General features: G+C 41.5%; 1 protein-coding gene across 5 annotated transcripts in view; it reads right to left on the bottom strand.

Moving 5' to 3' along the window:
• The window catches only part of UBE2E3 (ubiquitin conjugating enzyme E2 E3), a 239,547-nt gene that overhangs the window by 79,806 nt on the left and 143,483 nt on the right, over positions 1–16,258 (bottom strand). The window contains exons 1-3 of one of the 5 annotated variants that reach the window (XM_048869496.2): positions 5,522–5,600; positions 3,568–3,770; positions 739–789 (exon numbers count right to left, since the gene is read on the bottom strand). In XM_048869496.2, the coding sequence (XP_048725453.1) occupies positions 739–789; positions 3,568–3,761 (245 nt within the window). In that variant the 5' untranslated portion in view covers positions 3,762–3,770; positions 5,522–5,600. Of the gene's footprint in view, positions 1–738; positions 790–3,567; positions 3,771–3,922; positions 4,130–4,372; positions 4,541–4,874; positions 5,194–5,521; positions 5,601–16,258 lie in introns of those variants that run through there. The other 4 variants (XM_048869495.2, XM_048869494.2, XM_048869492.2 and 1 more) reach the window with 4 other exon arrangements.

Here is a 16,258-nt window from a genome sequence, read left to right as displayed (position 1 = left end):
GCACCGCAGTTGATAATTTTTCAGCAAGTTTTAAAGATAAAAAGTTGGTTTAGTCAATTATGTTACTGTTTAAGTTTCTTATGGACTCTTCACCACACTAGTCTTAATTTTCTTTAAGACTGCATAAATCACTAATCTCTTATACACTCTAATTTCACTTTCTAAAACTACCAATAGTCTCTCACTCCACTAGGGAATTTCCTTAAAATACCATGTATCAAGACAATACAATCTCTGGCCAATAGACAGAAACTTTAAATGTAATACTTCAGCTTTACTCTAAACCACTTCACTGTAATAAGATGAAAAATGTAAAAAATAAATCTCACACAGTTATTTATCTAAATTTTAGAGCATCGTCACTTTCCTATATCTCAGCACTCAAAAGGTAAGTTAAAATTGTGTACAAGCAGAAACTTCAAAGCGTTAGTACATTTGGAAGTTTATATAACACTGACTTTAAAATACGCAATGAACCTCTACAGAAAAATCTACTGAACCAACTCTACCATTCATACCCGTCTCAACGAGACAATTACTACATGTACTTGAAAATCCAAACTTTGTGATACGTTATCAAATGTTCCCTGACAATTGTTCAATTTACCTTACACAATGTTTATATTATAGTTGTCCACTTACAAACATTAAATAACTGCTTGTCTGTTCTGCTGAGCAAACATCTCTACCCGTTTTAATTTCCGATCACTGTCCACAATTTAAAAAGTTGTTACATACCTGCAGTTAGGAGGAGGATCAAGGGTTATTTCAGCTAGCTCCTTCTGAATTCTGTGGGTGAAATGAGAACAGACACAAAGCATTTGAGATAGTCTATAGAATAAATCAGGAATTACACTGCCCTCTACCACCATGCAGTTAAATGCAAGATTGGCTGTGCCTTCAGTAATGCTAACATGGCTGCTTCCTCTTTGTTCTCAGAGGCATAACCCAAATCCCATAACAGAGAAACTTTGCAGCTTTTTTCTTACTTGATACAGTAAATAGGTAGAACATTTACACCTGAGATAGGTAGAAATATCCCACAAGTACTCATAAAAGTAACTATTATCCATATCTAAATGCTTTTTACCAGAGAGATTTTCTTTTCAAGCTTATATGCAAATGAGGGAAGGGGGGGGACTATACAAGCATATTTGACAATGACTTTAAACCAGTGCAACAGAGCTGTAACTGAGGCTGAATTAATAAGCTATATTGTGACTAAGTGGATGTTTTTGACAATATTTTACCTGCTACTTCATACTGTATTTAAATAGTAAATCTATAAATTTCCCAAGCTGCTTTTATTACTGGAATAATTCTTGGAGAACCAACTTTGCTTCTGTACACACACTCCTCTCCCAAGATAAGACAGTATTTTTGCTGTTTTTATATAATATTAGTAAAATAAATTATCTTAATCAGAAATAATCCATGATCGTTTCACTGTCTCCTTTGACAGCAGTTACAGAAGTGCTAATAATATCCAGAATATTTTCTAAACTTTTTGTCAATTAAACAAGTTATCCAGAAAAATATGCTTAGTGTAAAAGGTGTGTATTAAACTACTTCTAAGGACTAAAGAAATTTTGTTTCTTGCTGCTAATTATCTGTAAGCCAAGAGATACTTACTTTTTAGAAAAGTAGGCCCATAAAAATAAGACTGAACAACTGTCAATATGCTATTGATTCCAATTTAAATGAGATAAACAAAACCTGATCCTGAAAGACCTTTCAGGAATAGTCCTATTAAGTTCAATTAGATGACTCAGAACTACTCAAGATATGTGGAATCAGACCCCATCATGATTGAGGAAAATAAAGTCACACTGAAAAATTCAGTGGAGAGATTTTCTGTACAATACATCTCAAGCTTTTCAAAAGGGCTGACAAAAGCATTATCTTAAACATATTATACTACAAGTTATACAAATAATCAAATACTTTAGCTTCTTTACGGAGGGTATGTCCACCTGACAAATGGTATAGCTGTAGTGTGTCAAGCAACATTGCTGTACTGTACACACTTACTACAGCAACAAAAGGGGGTTTTCTGTCACTTATAGTAAATCCACCCCCTCAAGAGGAGATAGCTGGGTCAATGGAGTTCTCCCACTTACCTAGCTGCATCTATAGCGAGGGTTAGGTCAACCTAATTATGTCATATGGTATGAAATGTTTCACAGCCTGGCCCCTGAACAATGTAGCTAGGTTGACCTAAGTTTCAAGTGTAGACCAGGCCTGATTTAAAGTATCTACCTTAGATATTCCTATTTTAGACCTCTATTTCTTTACAAGTACAAAAATCAGTGAAAAATACAGATAGTATTTTACTTATGGCTAACACTTTAACATTTCAAGGAGTATTTACTGAACTGGAATATAGAACTCCTGAGGTCTTTATGAAAGTTTGAGCTACAGTGTCCATGCTGAATAAGCAAAGCACAAAGTTGTTCAATAGAGAACTGACTCTAAAATTAAAAAATCATTTTTTCACTGTTACTCTTCAGATCTATTTGCTATTGGCCATAATGTAATATGTATTCCAAAGGAAAAGTGAATTTAAGGGAAAGGTTTAGTAAATTGTGTCTTATCTCAAAAGACCACAGCAGATCAAGGGATTTAAAGTCTGCCTGTTTCACATGGCTGAAGTTAAAGAAAATACTTACTGAAAGCCAGTCTGACAGAAATTTTATATGTAAATACAGATATTTATCAAATAGACTACAAGAGGTTTGTGAAGTTTGACACTTAAAAGTAGAGGCTATGTATTAATCTCCAGAGTCTGATTCTGCAGGCCCTATTAAGGCAAATGTCCTATTGAAGTTGGTAGTTTTTCCCAAGTAAGAACTACAGAATAACACATTATATTGCATCCGATGAAGTGAGCTGTAGCTCACGAAAGCTTATACTCAAATAAATTGGTTAGTCTCTAAGGTGCCACTAGTACTCCTTTTCTTTTTGCGAATATAGACTAACACGGCTGCTACTCTGAAACCTGACATTATATTAGGTTACTGTATATAAAGGATATACTGAATGTTGGCATGAAAAGAAAGTTATAAGTACAATCCCAAACCCATCTATTTTTGCGCCAGTTAAGTTTTTGTAAATATTTTTATATTCAATAGCACTGATTGTCAACAGTACACACAGTCTATTGAAATCCACCAGAAGGATGGTACTCTACACAAATAAAAAAGAAAGGCTAAGCCTTTGAACTCAGATGGAAAAAATGTTTACAGTTCTCATACTACTTGCAAGGATAAAATTCATGTTGGTGAATAAAAGCTTTTAGTAGCCAATATTTTAATTTTTAAAGTTATAAAGTTCTTAAGTGTCTCTTCCAAAGAAATGTGACAAGTTTATTTAATGGTTAGCTTACTAACAGTCTCATTATTGAAGCTATTGATTGACAGCCTCCTAACTCAAAAAAGTTTGTAATTCATTAATGACTCCCTAACACAGCTTTGCAAGAATCCATCTGTCTTAAAAATGCAGTGCAAATATTACAGTTAAAAAAATACAGCGATAGAATGTTTTACAATCACTTCTTATAGTTATTACCTTTTAGCACTAGTGGATAGCTTAGCAGTAGTTTTGCTGGATAGTTTGGTATTTTTCTTCTGCTGGGTTGCAGAAGGTTTTCTTTCTTCTTGCTCTTCAGGTTCTGGTGCTGGCGGGTCCCTCTGATCTGCATCTGAACTACCACTGCTGGTACTTGGACTTTCATCATCTGACCTTTGCCTGTCACTGGACATGGTGGTGAACTTTTGGGGGAGGAAAAGAGAGGGGAGGGGGAAAAAGCAGAGTTTACTGTAGGTTGCAGTTTGACAGTTACAAAGTAATATTTACACTTTTTTCTTTTTAAATATAGATCTCTCCAGGTTTTTTTAAAGCCCATTCACACTTTTCCCCATACCTTAGACAACATATCAATTGTCTGCTTTATGCGAAGCCACGAGACAGGGACTTTAGCAGGGTCCTTCAGGCAATGAAGCATTAATAACTTATGACACATTGTCAGTAACAGACCTCGCTGAAAATGTTTTTTAAAAAGTCACTAATACCCTGTAAATATTTACACTGGAGCAGAGTATTGTATAGGGTCCAAGCAGCCAGACCACCCCCTCTCTCTGAGACAATATATGGCCAATAACACTCCGGCTGATTTCAGATTGAAATTTACACTCACTCTGTCTCTTTGTATTTAAAGGGCCGTGAGGAGGAGGAGTGATTTTTTTTTAAAACACCGTACATTTAAAACAACTCAGAAAGCAGAAGCCTCGGTTATTTACATGGCCAGGAGCAAGAATTGCATTTGGCCACCACAAAGCTCCTGGAGGGGGAAGAAGCATAATTAAAGCTGCACCTTCTGCAAAGCTTTCAACGCCACCGATTCTTGATCAGTTTGTACAAAACAGACCGACATTTTTAGGGGGAAAAATTATATAGATACACGCGGGAGGCACCCAAATGGGGGTGGGGGGTGTGCTGAAAAAGAAAATGAAGCTCCTAGTAGGAAATTGCAGCAGGGTTGAAATGCAGCTTTGCACACACACACTCGCCCCCTTCCTCCCGCCCCCGTTGGCTTTGTGGGGAGAGATCGAGCTTCCAGCGAGGAGGGTACGGAGGGGTTGTTATGGTAGGAGGCTCTCCAGGATCAGCATGGTGTGTGTGCACCAAGTGAGGCGTGAACTCAGTCCCGGCTCCTCTCTCTCCCGGCCACCGACAGGCAGCAAGCGCTGAAAACAAGAACAAAGCTCCCTCTACCAACCTTCCCCCCCCCGCCCCCGCGCCTCCTCCTTCTCCTCCTCCCCCCACCAAGCTCGCCCAGGCTCCTGCTGCAGCCACCTAACCCGCTTCTCCTTTACCTTCGCAGCCGTCCTGTCCCGGTGTTAGGTCGGAGGGGAGGGATGGAGGGGGGGAGGGAAGGGGATACAGTATCGGTGGAGGGGCTGGAGGAAGCCGGGGGGATATAAAGCAGCAGAGGAGGCTCTGTGGCCGGGCAGTGTGGAACATTGAGAGTCGGAGCAGGGGGGAGAGACGGGGGGAGGGTGCAGTGCGGCTCGGTGGCCGGAGGGTGGCGCTGGCGTGCCCCCTTTTTGCAAAGCGGGCTCCCGCGGCGGGGCAGGGGGTAAGAGGGGAGAGAGAGAACGCGATCTTCCCCTCGGGGGAAGGAGGCCGGATGGAACGGGGAAGAGCCGAACGTTCTATCGCCTCCGCCCCCTTGTGTCGCTACGTTCGGATTGAGAATATTGTAATCAGCAAAGTTCCAAACGACATGGGGGCGGGGGAATGGGCGCTCGCTCCCTGGCTGGTAGAGCGCGCCCCCCTCTGGGCTGCGGCGCGCGCACGCTCTCTCGCTCCTCTACCTTTGAAGGGTGCGTGCGTTCTCCGGGCCTGGCCAAGGACAAAGAGTTGGTCCTTGTGCAGCCCCCAAGTTGGCACTGGCAGCCTGGACCTTGCTTGTGTGCCTTACTAGTGGCTGGTCCCGTCCCCCCTTCGCCCATACAGATACCTTTCTCGCAAGCTTGCAACTCCCGAGCAGCCACTACGGGAGGGAGAGCCTGAGATCCTGAAATTACTTCAGTGCCATGCACAAGTGTGCAAAATCTTGCTGGGGCCTCGCCAAAGCAGCGAAACTGACTTGCTCTGTTTTTCCCGGCGTCCCCTCTCTTACTCACTGCTGTTTATAGGGTTGGTCACTGAACCTGCGGTGGAAAGAGGCAGGTCACTCAGGAGTAAATGTATTTATTTGGGCACTGGAATTGGTTGGGTGTGAATAATATAGTGCCTTAACAGACGGCATGTCAAGTCTGAGTGAAAGCTAAATTCTGCCAGGTTTTGTCCCCAGCACCAAATCCCACTGCCTCAACTGGTAACATGTTCAGTCTTTCTTGCTGCAAAATCTGGGCCCTAGTGTGCCCCAGCACAGGAGTGCTGCAAAAATCCAGGTCCTTCTGGATCCAGCCAATTTTTGGGACCCCAGCCCTTAAATTAAAAATGTATAAATAGAGAAGATGTTTCACTGCTCTTACTGCCCCTTAAAATTCCAGACCTAGTAGCCCAGTCCCATAAAAACTCTGATCCGGCAAACAAGGGCCACAAACCCAGAAACTGTGCCATCAAAACAGGCAAGAAGTGCTGCGACCTTTCTACACACCCAAAAAAAAAAAAAAAATCAAATCTATACACCCCAGTACAAGAAAGTTGTAAAAACTCTTATTTGGCACCTGTGTCCTGCTGCATCCAGCCAACTTTTATATCTTTCTTTATATCTAAATTACACAGCTTCTCTTAGTGCACTAGAATAATCCAGGCCTTAAGGTATTGTGGTGCAACAGTGCTGCAAAAAGAGGTGGAGATATGCATTTCACAACTATATAAAACAAGCAGCAACAAAGTTAGCCATATGTATTCAAAATCATATTTCTTCTAAAGTACTGTCACAGCACGCTGATCTGCCATACTCCATAAATGACCAGCCATACAAGCTGTAAAATCTATTTTTTAGGGGGGAGAGGTGTCAAGCATAATGATCACAATATATGCCAACTGGAGGATCATTTTACAGAGAAGCTGGTTTAGGATGGAGAGTCATTTCCTTCCCCTGTCTAGTCATGCAGAGAGTATTTTCTGATGGTTACTATTCCACTATATGATGTAAATAACTAAATGCAATCAACAGCTGGAGTATTTGTATGTGGCAAAAGTGGGGACAGTATGAATCTAGCACAAGAAGGATGAAAAACTGAATATTCCAACGTTGTCCAAGAGATAATCATATTGAAAATTAAATCACCTTGTATTGGAAAATTGATCATAGCCCAACAATATTTGTAAAGAGTAGATAGTAGTTGATGTGGATGGGTGAGATTGGGATGGGAAAGGACTGTTTAAAATAATGTATTACTTGAAATGTTTGTGCAAAGACCAAATACAGCGATTAACAAGAAATCTCCTTTGAAAAATGTTGCCCACAAAACAGTTCACACCTTTAGCCAAATGACTTAAAACTACTGTATTTTCTTAGGATTAATGGGATCCAGGAGCCAGAGTGTGTATTCTGTGATCTAAAAGGAATAAACAATTGGATGTGTCTGAGTTGACAGTCCTCTGGGTAACTGAAGTTAGTACAAATGAAATGTATGCTAAAGGTTTGGTGGAAGTGTGTAGTGATGTGATGTGGAGAAATAGTGGAGGTTTGTTTGTTAAAGTACGCTATGGAGAATTCCCCACTCACCACTACAGGCAATTTGCCCCTGAGGTATGCTGTAGAAAATTCCTAGCATAAACAGTATCTAATATGATGAGCAATCTGGGCATAATTAGTAAAAGAGAGACATGGCAATATCAAAATCTAACAGTCAGCACTACAAGGCTTTTGTTAATATGTGGACGATGCTACGATATGGTGCTTATTAGATTCAGAGAACTTTGAAAGTCAGGATTAAGTATTTTAAATAATATTTTATTATAGGTGAAAATTAACAATACAGCCCAGCTATCCAAAGAAGGATAATTATGAAATGATAATGCAGTGTGAGTGTAATTAAACTGGTCAAAGGTTGCTCAACGTATCAGCCACTACATACTTGTTCTTGTGTGACTTTTAGGACGTAAAATGAAAATAAAAAGAGAGCCCATTTAACAAGGATTAATTGAAAAGACAGACTAGATGTGATTTTCAGCTGTTTGTACCTTCATCTTCAAACAGATTTATTACAGCAACTTGCTGATGTAACAGATGTTTATTTGAATGAATATTCATTCCTTTGACATCAAGACCCAAGGGATGACACTTTCCTCTCAGGAGCTGTGTTTTCCTCTTGTATGTTGGTTATTATTTCTATGTTGTCAGCTGCCTTTTAAAAAGGGATGACATTAAAAAAATATATAAAGTAGGTTATTGAAGTGGTATGATACAGTCAGAGCCAAAGGAGAAAATGCAAATTTTGTTAATAGTAATACAAAAACAACATACTGTGAACTTAGTGACTAATCTTATTCTTCATAATTTGACATCAGCTGGATCACTACTGATGTACCTATTACGTATGTTCTTTTCCATCAACTCATTACAACTATGAGAAAAGAGCTAGCATTGTGAGGTACAATGAGTGTAAAGCTCAACTAAGGACAGTTCAGATTGATCTGAAAAATTCAGGACACTTGCCCGTGAGGGATGCCTGCATTTCCTTTCCACAAACATTGAATATGTGCATTGGGTGCTGTTTCTTTTGATCCTACCATCAAAAGCACTGTGTCTGGGCAAAATAGAGAGGCATCAGGTATGCTCTCATCAACTCCCGTGGATATCCTTTTTAGAAGGTCAGCTTTCTGGACACAGCTCAATGGCTATTGTGACAGAGCACAGATGTGTAGTTGTTATTGGTGCATGTGTTGGGCTACATAGATCTGGGTATCCCTTGTAGGATTAGGAACTCATGACTCAGTCTCCCATCCCCTCAATCTGGCAGATGATGCAGTAGTGGAAAGTAACTAATTGCCTGACTCTTTTGTCCCATTCTGACAGCAGAACCAGCAGGGAAAGCAGGTTCCCCTTCTAGCAGCAGAACTGGGAAGAGAAGGACAACTCATTGCTTGACACCCCCCTCCCCCGCACCACACACACATCCCTAATAGCATAAGGCCCCACCTATGATAACAGAATGCCAGGGTTGTGTCAGTTCACCTTTAGGAACAGCTTAACTGACATGGTCAGTTGTCTTCTCCATTTTCATCAAATGTTCTCATTCCTGGCGGTAAATGACTCTCTGAATAGCAATAAGTATTTCTGCTCTATCTATGCTTCCATACCGCACTCTTGGAATCTGAATACCTGTTGGAATTCTACCGCAGTGCCAGAGCTACAAACGCAATGGTTACAAAGTTAAAGAAATGAATGAAGTATTTTTAGGACAGCGGTTACTATGAGTTAAAAACGGATTGCACTTATATTATTATTTGATATTTGTATTATGGTAGCAACTGAGGCACCAGTCAAGAAGCGGTTGAGTACACAATAATTATAGGATAAGGCCCATAAAATATTTGTATTTAGTGTCAGGTCCTCTGCACTGGTGGAAAGGTCAGCATGGCCTACTCACCCAGCCTACAGAGGAGAAGTAGTATCTGCCTCAAAGAATCGTGATCAGCTTACTTAGCTGAGAAGCACAGGAGGCCTGCAAAAGTTTGAGGAAGCTATAAGAAATGGATTTGAGAGTTAAATTAACCAAAATTAGTCAAAAGTTTGGGAGCAGTGAAATGGTGCTGTAGATGGCAACATGGGCCATCATTAATATTAAGCACATTCTTTGTCACACCACCTGTGTGATGTGAGAATGTAGCTGTCTTTAAATAACTGGTTTAGTACCACTTCTCAGCTTTCTGAGAAAGACTTCATTCAAAAGTGGTTATGATCTGAGAGTGAGGTAGCTCTTCCTACGTATGCTGTATTTTCAAAGGGAAATTTCCATTTGCCTTTGTCTTTCAGATCATGATATAATGAAGTTCTCTATTTCACACTTATTTTGGCCACCATACTCTTTCCAGGCAAGGCATGAACAGGTCTTCCTTTGGAGTCTTTCACGGCACTCTTTAACGGGCTGGATAATTGTCTGAGAGACATGAGGCCAATCCAACCTGTTCAGTGTGGTGTCACCCCAGCACTCTCCGCTAAGTAAATGAGAGAAAACAAATAGAGATCAAACACAAGTCTCCCAAATGACAGTGCTAAATACTATGATCTGCAGCTAAACTTGTCTCTGTGTCCCTGTAATGGAGTGTGTACCCCACATAGGCCCAGAATGGGCTAATGTGGGCTTGAGAGGCCAATTAACTACCAGGCTGCAGCTGGAGGGGGAGCCAGGCTTAATTGACATGAAACCCACTTGAGCAAGAACAGGCTGGTTACAATAAAGAGAGGAAGTTTATAGTACAACAGGCTCATAGGGAGAGAGTCTGCAGTCACTTTCTGGGAATAGAGAGGAAGTGAAAAGGAAGCCCTTTGGGTCAGGGAAGGGGCTTGTACCCTGAGAGTGACTGAAGGGAGAGGGCAGCTGGGGAGAAGAGAAGCTCCAGAGAAGGAGCCCTGAGGGTCATTGGCTTGGGAGGAGCCAGGTCTCTGAGGAGAGTGAGGAGGAACTCTGCAGAGCCCAGGAGTGGGGCAAAGAGTGTGCAGAGGATTGAGTGTGGAAAGAGAGAAGGGTTTTGTTCCTTTCAGTTGGGACATTATTACCCTGGAATGGGAGTGATTTATGTGACTTGGGCGAGGTGCTGAGCCATGGAAGACCTAGTGAGAGGCCGACAGCCTGCAGGAGGTGCTGGAGCCGAGGATCCTGGTGACAATATGTATGGATGCAAGCCAAGGGGGTGCTTCAAGAGTGAGCGTGCCCCATCTTAGTCCCAAAGGATTCTAATCTGTCTCGTCTATTGTTTTATTCACTTTTATGTTTGCAACTAAAACGTGATGAGTTTTTCAATAAAGTTGAAAGGCTGCTGCTGGGGCCCCCAGTAAATGGGATGTGGCACTGCAATGTGCGCATCTGCTTATAATACTTAATAAATATGTAACTCAACCTGCTGTATCTTTTCAGGCAGGAGAGTTTTGTGACTCTGCTTCCCTATCACCACCCATCATGAGTATGTTATAGTCCTCTTGAGGTTAAAGTTGCAACTATAACAGAAAAATTAATGTAGTGAGTGTCTGTCAAATGCTCAAGTACAACTTTAAAATGCTTCCCGTATGTGCATCCTGAGTTAGCTGAATAGATGTTCTCATATCTTTTAAACAGCAGTGGTTCAGAACAGTAGACAAAAACAAACTTAACTGAAGCCATCCTTATTTGCTTGTTTCTTTGCCTAATTCTTCCTCGTCAAATTTGAATTTTGGATGGTTGCCTTTTACTTCCTTGTTTCTTGTAGTATTTCTGCTAATGCCTATAGTGAATATTATGCAGTGTTGTGTTTTTTTTTTTAAAAAAGAATTCGTTGGTTAAATAAAAATAAAGAGCACTATTTTAGATTAGAATAAATAAGAACATGATGCTACCTTCAAAATAGTGTGGAAAATATGCTGATGAAGCTGCTTCCGTACATCTGCCATCAAAAGATTATTTCACTTTGTACTATATCCCTGATTTTGAAAGCTATAAATAACTTCTCTTGTGGTTATTCTTATCCCTAAATTACTTTAGGTTGTTTTAATTATTTTTTTAATGGATATCATCATTCCTGAGTTCTGCTTATATTTATTTCCATTTAATCTCTGGGTGAGACTGGTCTCTTGGCCTTTGATGATAGCATGAACAGGACTTTGAGTAGTTATTTCCCTGTGACTAGTTCGTATTGATCCTAGTGCAAAAAGAAAATCATTAGCTGAGCAATTTCGTGGACAATGGAGTTGCTCTCGTGTGACTGGGGATTGAACTGGAACAATATGTGCAGGCCAAGATTTTTAAAAATAGTGACTAAAGTTAGGTTCCTAAATCCACTTGTGTGCCTAAGCAGATGGCCTGATTTTCAAAAGTGCCAAGCACCTAGCAGCTCCCAGTGAAGTCAGTGTTTTGTACACAGTATCTCCATCTCAGCATCAGCCCAAGGATAAAATAATTTTGGAACCTATGAGAAGTCAATTGAAATGGTCAAATCATGTTCACTTTGATGAAAATTTTAATAGGTTATTCAATGTATGATTTTTCTACTTTTTGCCTAGTCTTTTCTCAAACATACTCTGAAGTGGTGTAATATCTAGATAGGACATAGCTCTAGCAAAAATGCTTGTGTGATCTTATTTTTATAAAGAAAAATTTGGAAATCTTTCATGGAGATACACATGGCCAAATTCGTAGTGATCAGCCTAGAGAGACGTGGCAAAGTATAGTTCCCATTGGTGAAAACTGTCAAGTGACTCAGAATGTGTGAAATTCTGCAAAAACAAACAAAACAACTCAGGAATAGATCTCCACTAGCTGTGTCCTTTACTACAATGTGGTACATGAGACCATGCAAATTCTACAGAGGTAGAGCAATTATTTCATTCCCTCAAAAGCTCTTACATGAAGTAATTGGGCTGTTTCTATGTTTGTTCAGTGCTTACACTAACAGAGCTCAAACTCATGTTGCTTCATGCCTGATCAAAAAAACTGTTTAGCTTCTGACCCTCACAGCTGGTTGAGAAATCCCCTCTGGCTTGCATTATTAAAATCAGGTTAGATGACACCACAGTTCCAGGCTAACCAAACTCATCCCAAGTTGCCACACACAATACCACCAGGATGCTCAAAACCAAGGATATAGTAGCTCTGCTATGCCATCCAGTCATGCAAAAGAGGCAAGGAAAAAGAATCATTTGAGTACATTCATGTCATCTGAAAATTGATAAATAAAAAACGGTCTAGGAATCCTGCTAATCTGTAGATCTCCCCGCAGGAAAGGGTTCCCAGGAGGGATGTTGACAAATGTGGTGTTGGGGTCTCTCGGGCTCATCTTTCTAGGAGATTTCAGCATCCAGACAGACTATGCCCAAATCTGCTGTCCATCATGGATCTCATAAAGGTGATCTCCAGCGCGTACTTTTGTCACATTCTTAAATCAGCTCATTGGTTTATAAGTGGTCTTGGGGAATATAGTAAGTACACCTCTGCCTTGGTCGGACTACTCTACCTCCTTTGAGCAGACACCAACGCTCATATTTATAAACAAGAAGGTTCAGCCATCAGCGGAGAAGCCGAGGAACTGGGAGACACACGGCTACAGAGTGGTCACTAACGCTGACACTCTTGCATCCTTATCCCCGCTGGCCAGGTCTGCAGGTTGCCTTCAGTCTCTAATGGTCTTCATGAGCTGAAGTAGGAAGAAAGGAAACTGGAGCATGGTTTGCAGAAACACAATCAGTACAGATAAATCGCCTGCAAAAGTTTCCTAAATTCTACATTGCAGCCAAGGTAAAAATTAAGAGAGCCTTTCCCCTCCTCTATCAAAGCAACTGAATCCTGCTCCGTAAACCTTTTCTTTGCTCTGGCAACCTAGACTGAATCCATTGCACTCCAGAAGCTAGCTCAGTACAATGTAAGGAACTGACCATACACTTTTCAGAGAAGATCAACTGCATATGGCAAGTCTTCTCCAGATGGCAGTAATCATACACCAACCCCACGACAGAATACACCTCTCTTCCCGTCACACAGATTTCAGCATGTTCCTGGGGTAAGGCAGTGCTGAAAGAAATCAGTTGCCACCTGTGATTTGGAGTCATGGCCATTTTGGCTGGTAAAAGATGTTCAGAAGCACCTGACTCTGCTGCTGAAGAACTGTCAACACCGGCTGTGAAGAGGGAAACCTACCATCCACCCTAAACTATGCTATCGTTCAGCTAGTTGTCCCAAAACCATTTTGAGATCCAGCAGACCATGCAAATTCCATCCTAGTGTCAAACCTCACATTTTTGAGTAAGATAACACAGAAACTAATGAAGAGCTACCTCCAAGCACGCTTATCCACTAACAATATTTTAATTACCTTGCTGAATAGGGGCCTAAGAGCACTTCTAGCCAGTGTTCTACTTACTGTACTGGCTCCCTCATAGGATTCTGGGTCAGTTTCAGAGTATCATTGTTAATTTTCAGAGTTCTCCATGGAATGTTCCCCATGCCACTTGCTGGAGTGCCTCTCATTCTCAGGCCGTGTTCTTGTCTGCCATCCACTTTCTTCAGGAACAATGAAGCTCTTAGCTTTATGGGGAAAGCTCATGAGAGTAGAAGTCAGATTTCTCAGCAACAGGGTTAAAGCTTGCAAATGCCTTACTGGAGCAGATAAGAATGACTGCACAACTCACTGTCTGCAGAGCAAAGAGTAACAATGACCTTTTTAGATTTATTATGCTCCCTCATGGCTTGAAGCAGCACTGAAGAGAAGAGGAATGAGGCAGCACTGTAAGTAGGGTTGGCAGAATTTGACTTTTTTTCTAATTTTGATGGATAATATGTGTTCATGAGCTGTTTTTCCATTTAAACTTTCAGTTGTGGGAAATTATGGGGGATCAGATACTGGTAGGGGGAATTAGGACAATAATTATTTAATGACAATAGACACTGAGATTTCAAAAGGTAAAGCTTTACAACTTGTCAACATCACATGTTAAAATATACAAAAACAAATATCCTTAAATCAAACTCTAATAAGTTCTCAAGCAGCAATTTTCTTACTTCTCTTATCTGTAAATTTTGATTACTATAGATGGAAATGTTTTCTCATCAGTTTGTGTATGTACAGTGAAATCGACGTGTGTCGATTAAAGAAAAGAATCCTTCTAAGGCCTAGTTACAAGAATCTAGACAGATAGCCAATAGCTAGCATTGCCACATTTTAACCTAGGGGAAGTCACTGAACTGGTCTGTGCTTGAGTTTCCACACCTGTAGAATGAGGAGGATAATCGGTCCCTGCGTCACAAAGGTGCTGTGAGGCTAAAATAATTGCTTTTTGTGCTTTGTGTTCCCCAGCTGAAAGGTGCTACAGAAGTGCAGAGTATACTCTGACACCTTAACTATCTATAACACCTGAAGGCGGGGTTGACCAAATTCTAACCAAACTCATTGAAGGGCCATGTGTAAAATGTAAGAGTGTGCAAATGAAATTATTGCTGTCTCATCAAATAAGAACAGTCAAAATAAAAAGGGGAAGGTTTGTGATAAAATAATTTGTATAATTTTAAAATAGGAAAAGACTTGAGTTAACACTTTCCTAGCAGTTTGTTTGCAGTGATGGCTGCTCACCCATCACATCACATTAAGCACCAGGGGGCATCAGAGACTACTAAGGGTCTTTGTCAGAACAATCTCTGGAAACAGAACTGAAATATTATTTTAAAGACAAGGTTGGTTGCTTTCCCATTAGAGTAAAAAACTAACTGCTGGCCTCTCCGAGTCACCATCAGCACACACTTTACCTGCTGCAGGACAAGAGAACTACTTGGCAGCTGCTGCTGTCACAGTTAAGGTAAGATTGCAGCAGTGCCTGGGACAGGTGCAGGCAGGATGCAATGAGTTTTCCTCGCTTGCAGCTCTGAGATGGGCCAGCCGTAATTGTAGCCGGTATGTTATCCCTGTAAGTGTTTGTAGGGAGGCGGTTGTACTCATGGCCCCATCCCTCTGCACAGTCTAGTGGAGCTAGGCAGTTATGAAGGGGGAAATGCATGCTGCACCCTCCTAAGGAGTGGTACAGCAGCTGTGTTCAGCAGGAGCTACGGAGAGGCACCATGCCTTCTGAAACTCTGCTATGACACATCACCCCCTACTTAATGGCACAATCTGGTCCTTAGTTAATGTTCAAACAGCACTTTGACCATGCAAAGTGTTACACAAGTTGCTAAATATTATTTTATCATTGACTAGTACATAACCTGAAGAGCTAAGGAATTATGCTTGTAATTGAGAAAACAACCAAGCACACACAAGGGGATGTGCCATTACAGATTCTGTTAATATACAGGAAACAAAATATAAGACTAAATGGTCAATTTTCAACATGATAAAAAGGTAATAGCGGGGTGCCTGAAACAATAGGACCAATGTTGTTTAATAGATTTATCAGTGATTTGGCAAAGAGGGTGACTGGAGAGGTTGCTGGTGACTTTGCTGGTGACATAAGTATTACAGGGTGGTTGGCCCCTGTAAGTGAAGTGGGTCCAGCTCCCTTGTGCCTGCCTGGGTGTGGTCTAGGTCAGTGGTTCTCAAACTAGGGGCGCCGCTTGCTTAGGGAAAGCCCCTGGCGGGCCGGGCCGGTTTGTTTACCTGCCGCGTCCACAAGTTCAGCCAATCGTGGCTCCCACTGGCCGCAGTTCACCGCTCCAGGCCAATGGGGGCTGCGGGAAGGGCAGCTAGCACATCCCTCGGCCCGTGCTGCTTCCTGCAGCCCCCATTGGCCTGGGGGGAGGGATAGCTCAGTGGTTTGAGCATTGGCCTGCTAAACCCAGGGTTGCGAGTTCAATCCTTGAGGGGGCCATTTAGGGATCTGGGGTAAAAATTGGGGATTGGTCCTGCTTTGAGCAGGGGGTTGGACTAGATGACCTCCTGAGGTCCCTTCCAACCTTGATATTCTATGATTCTATGATTCTATGAATGGCAAACCACGGCCAGTGGGAGCTACAATTGGCCAAACCTGCCAATGTAAACAAACCAGTCTGGCCCTCCAGGGGCTTTCCCTGAACAAGCGGCGCCCCTAGTTTGAGAACCACTGGTCAGGTTGACTTGATTA

Source organism: Caretta caretta, chromosome 11 (assembly GCF_965140235.1).
Source record: "Caretta caretta isolate rCarCar2 chromosome 11, rCarCar1.hap1, whole genome shotgun sequence".
Classification (NCBI taxonomy): domain Eukaryota; kingdom Metazoa; phylum Chordata; order Testudines; family Cheloniidae; genus Caretta; species Caretta caretta.
This window is presented reverse-complemented; position numbering and strand designations above follow the sequence as displayed.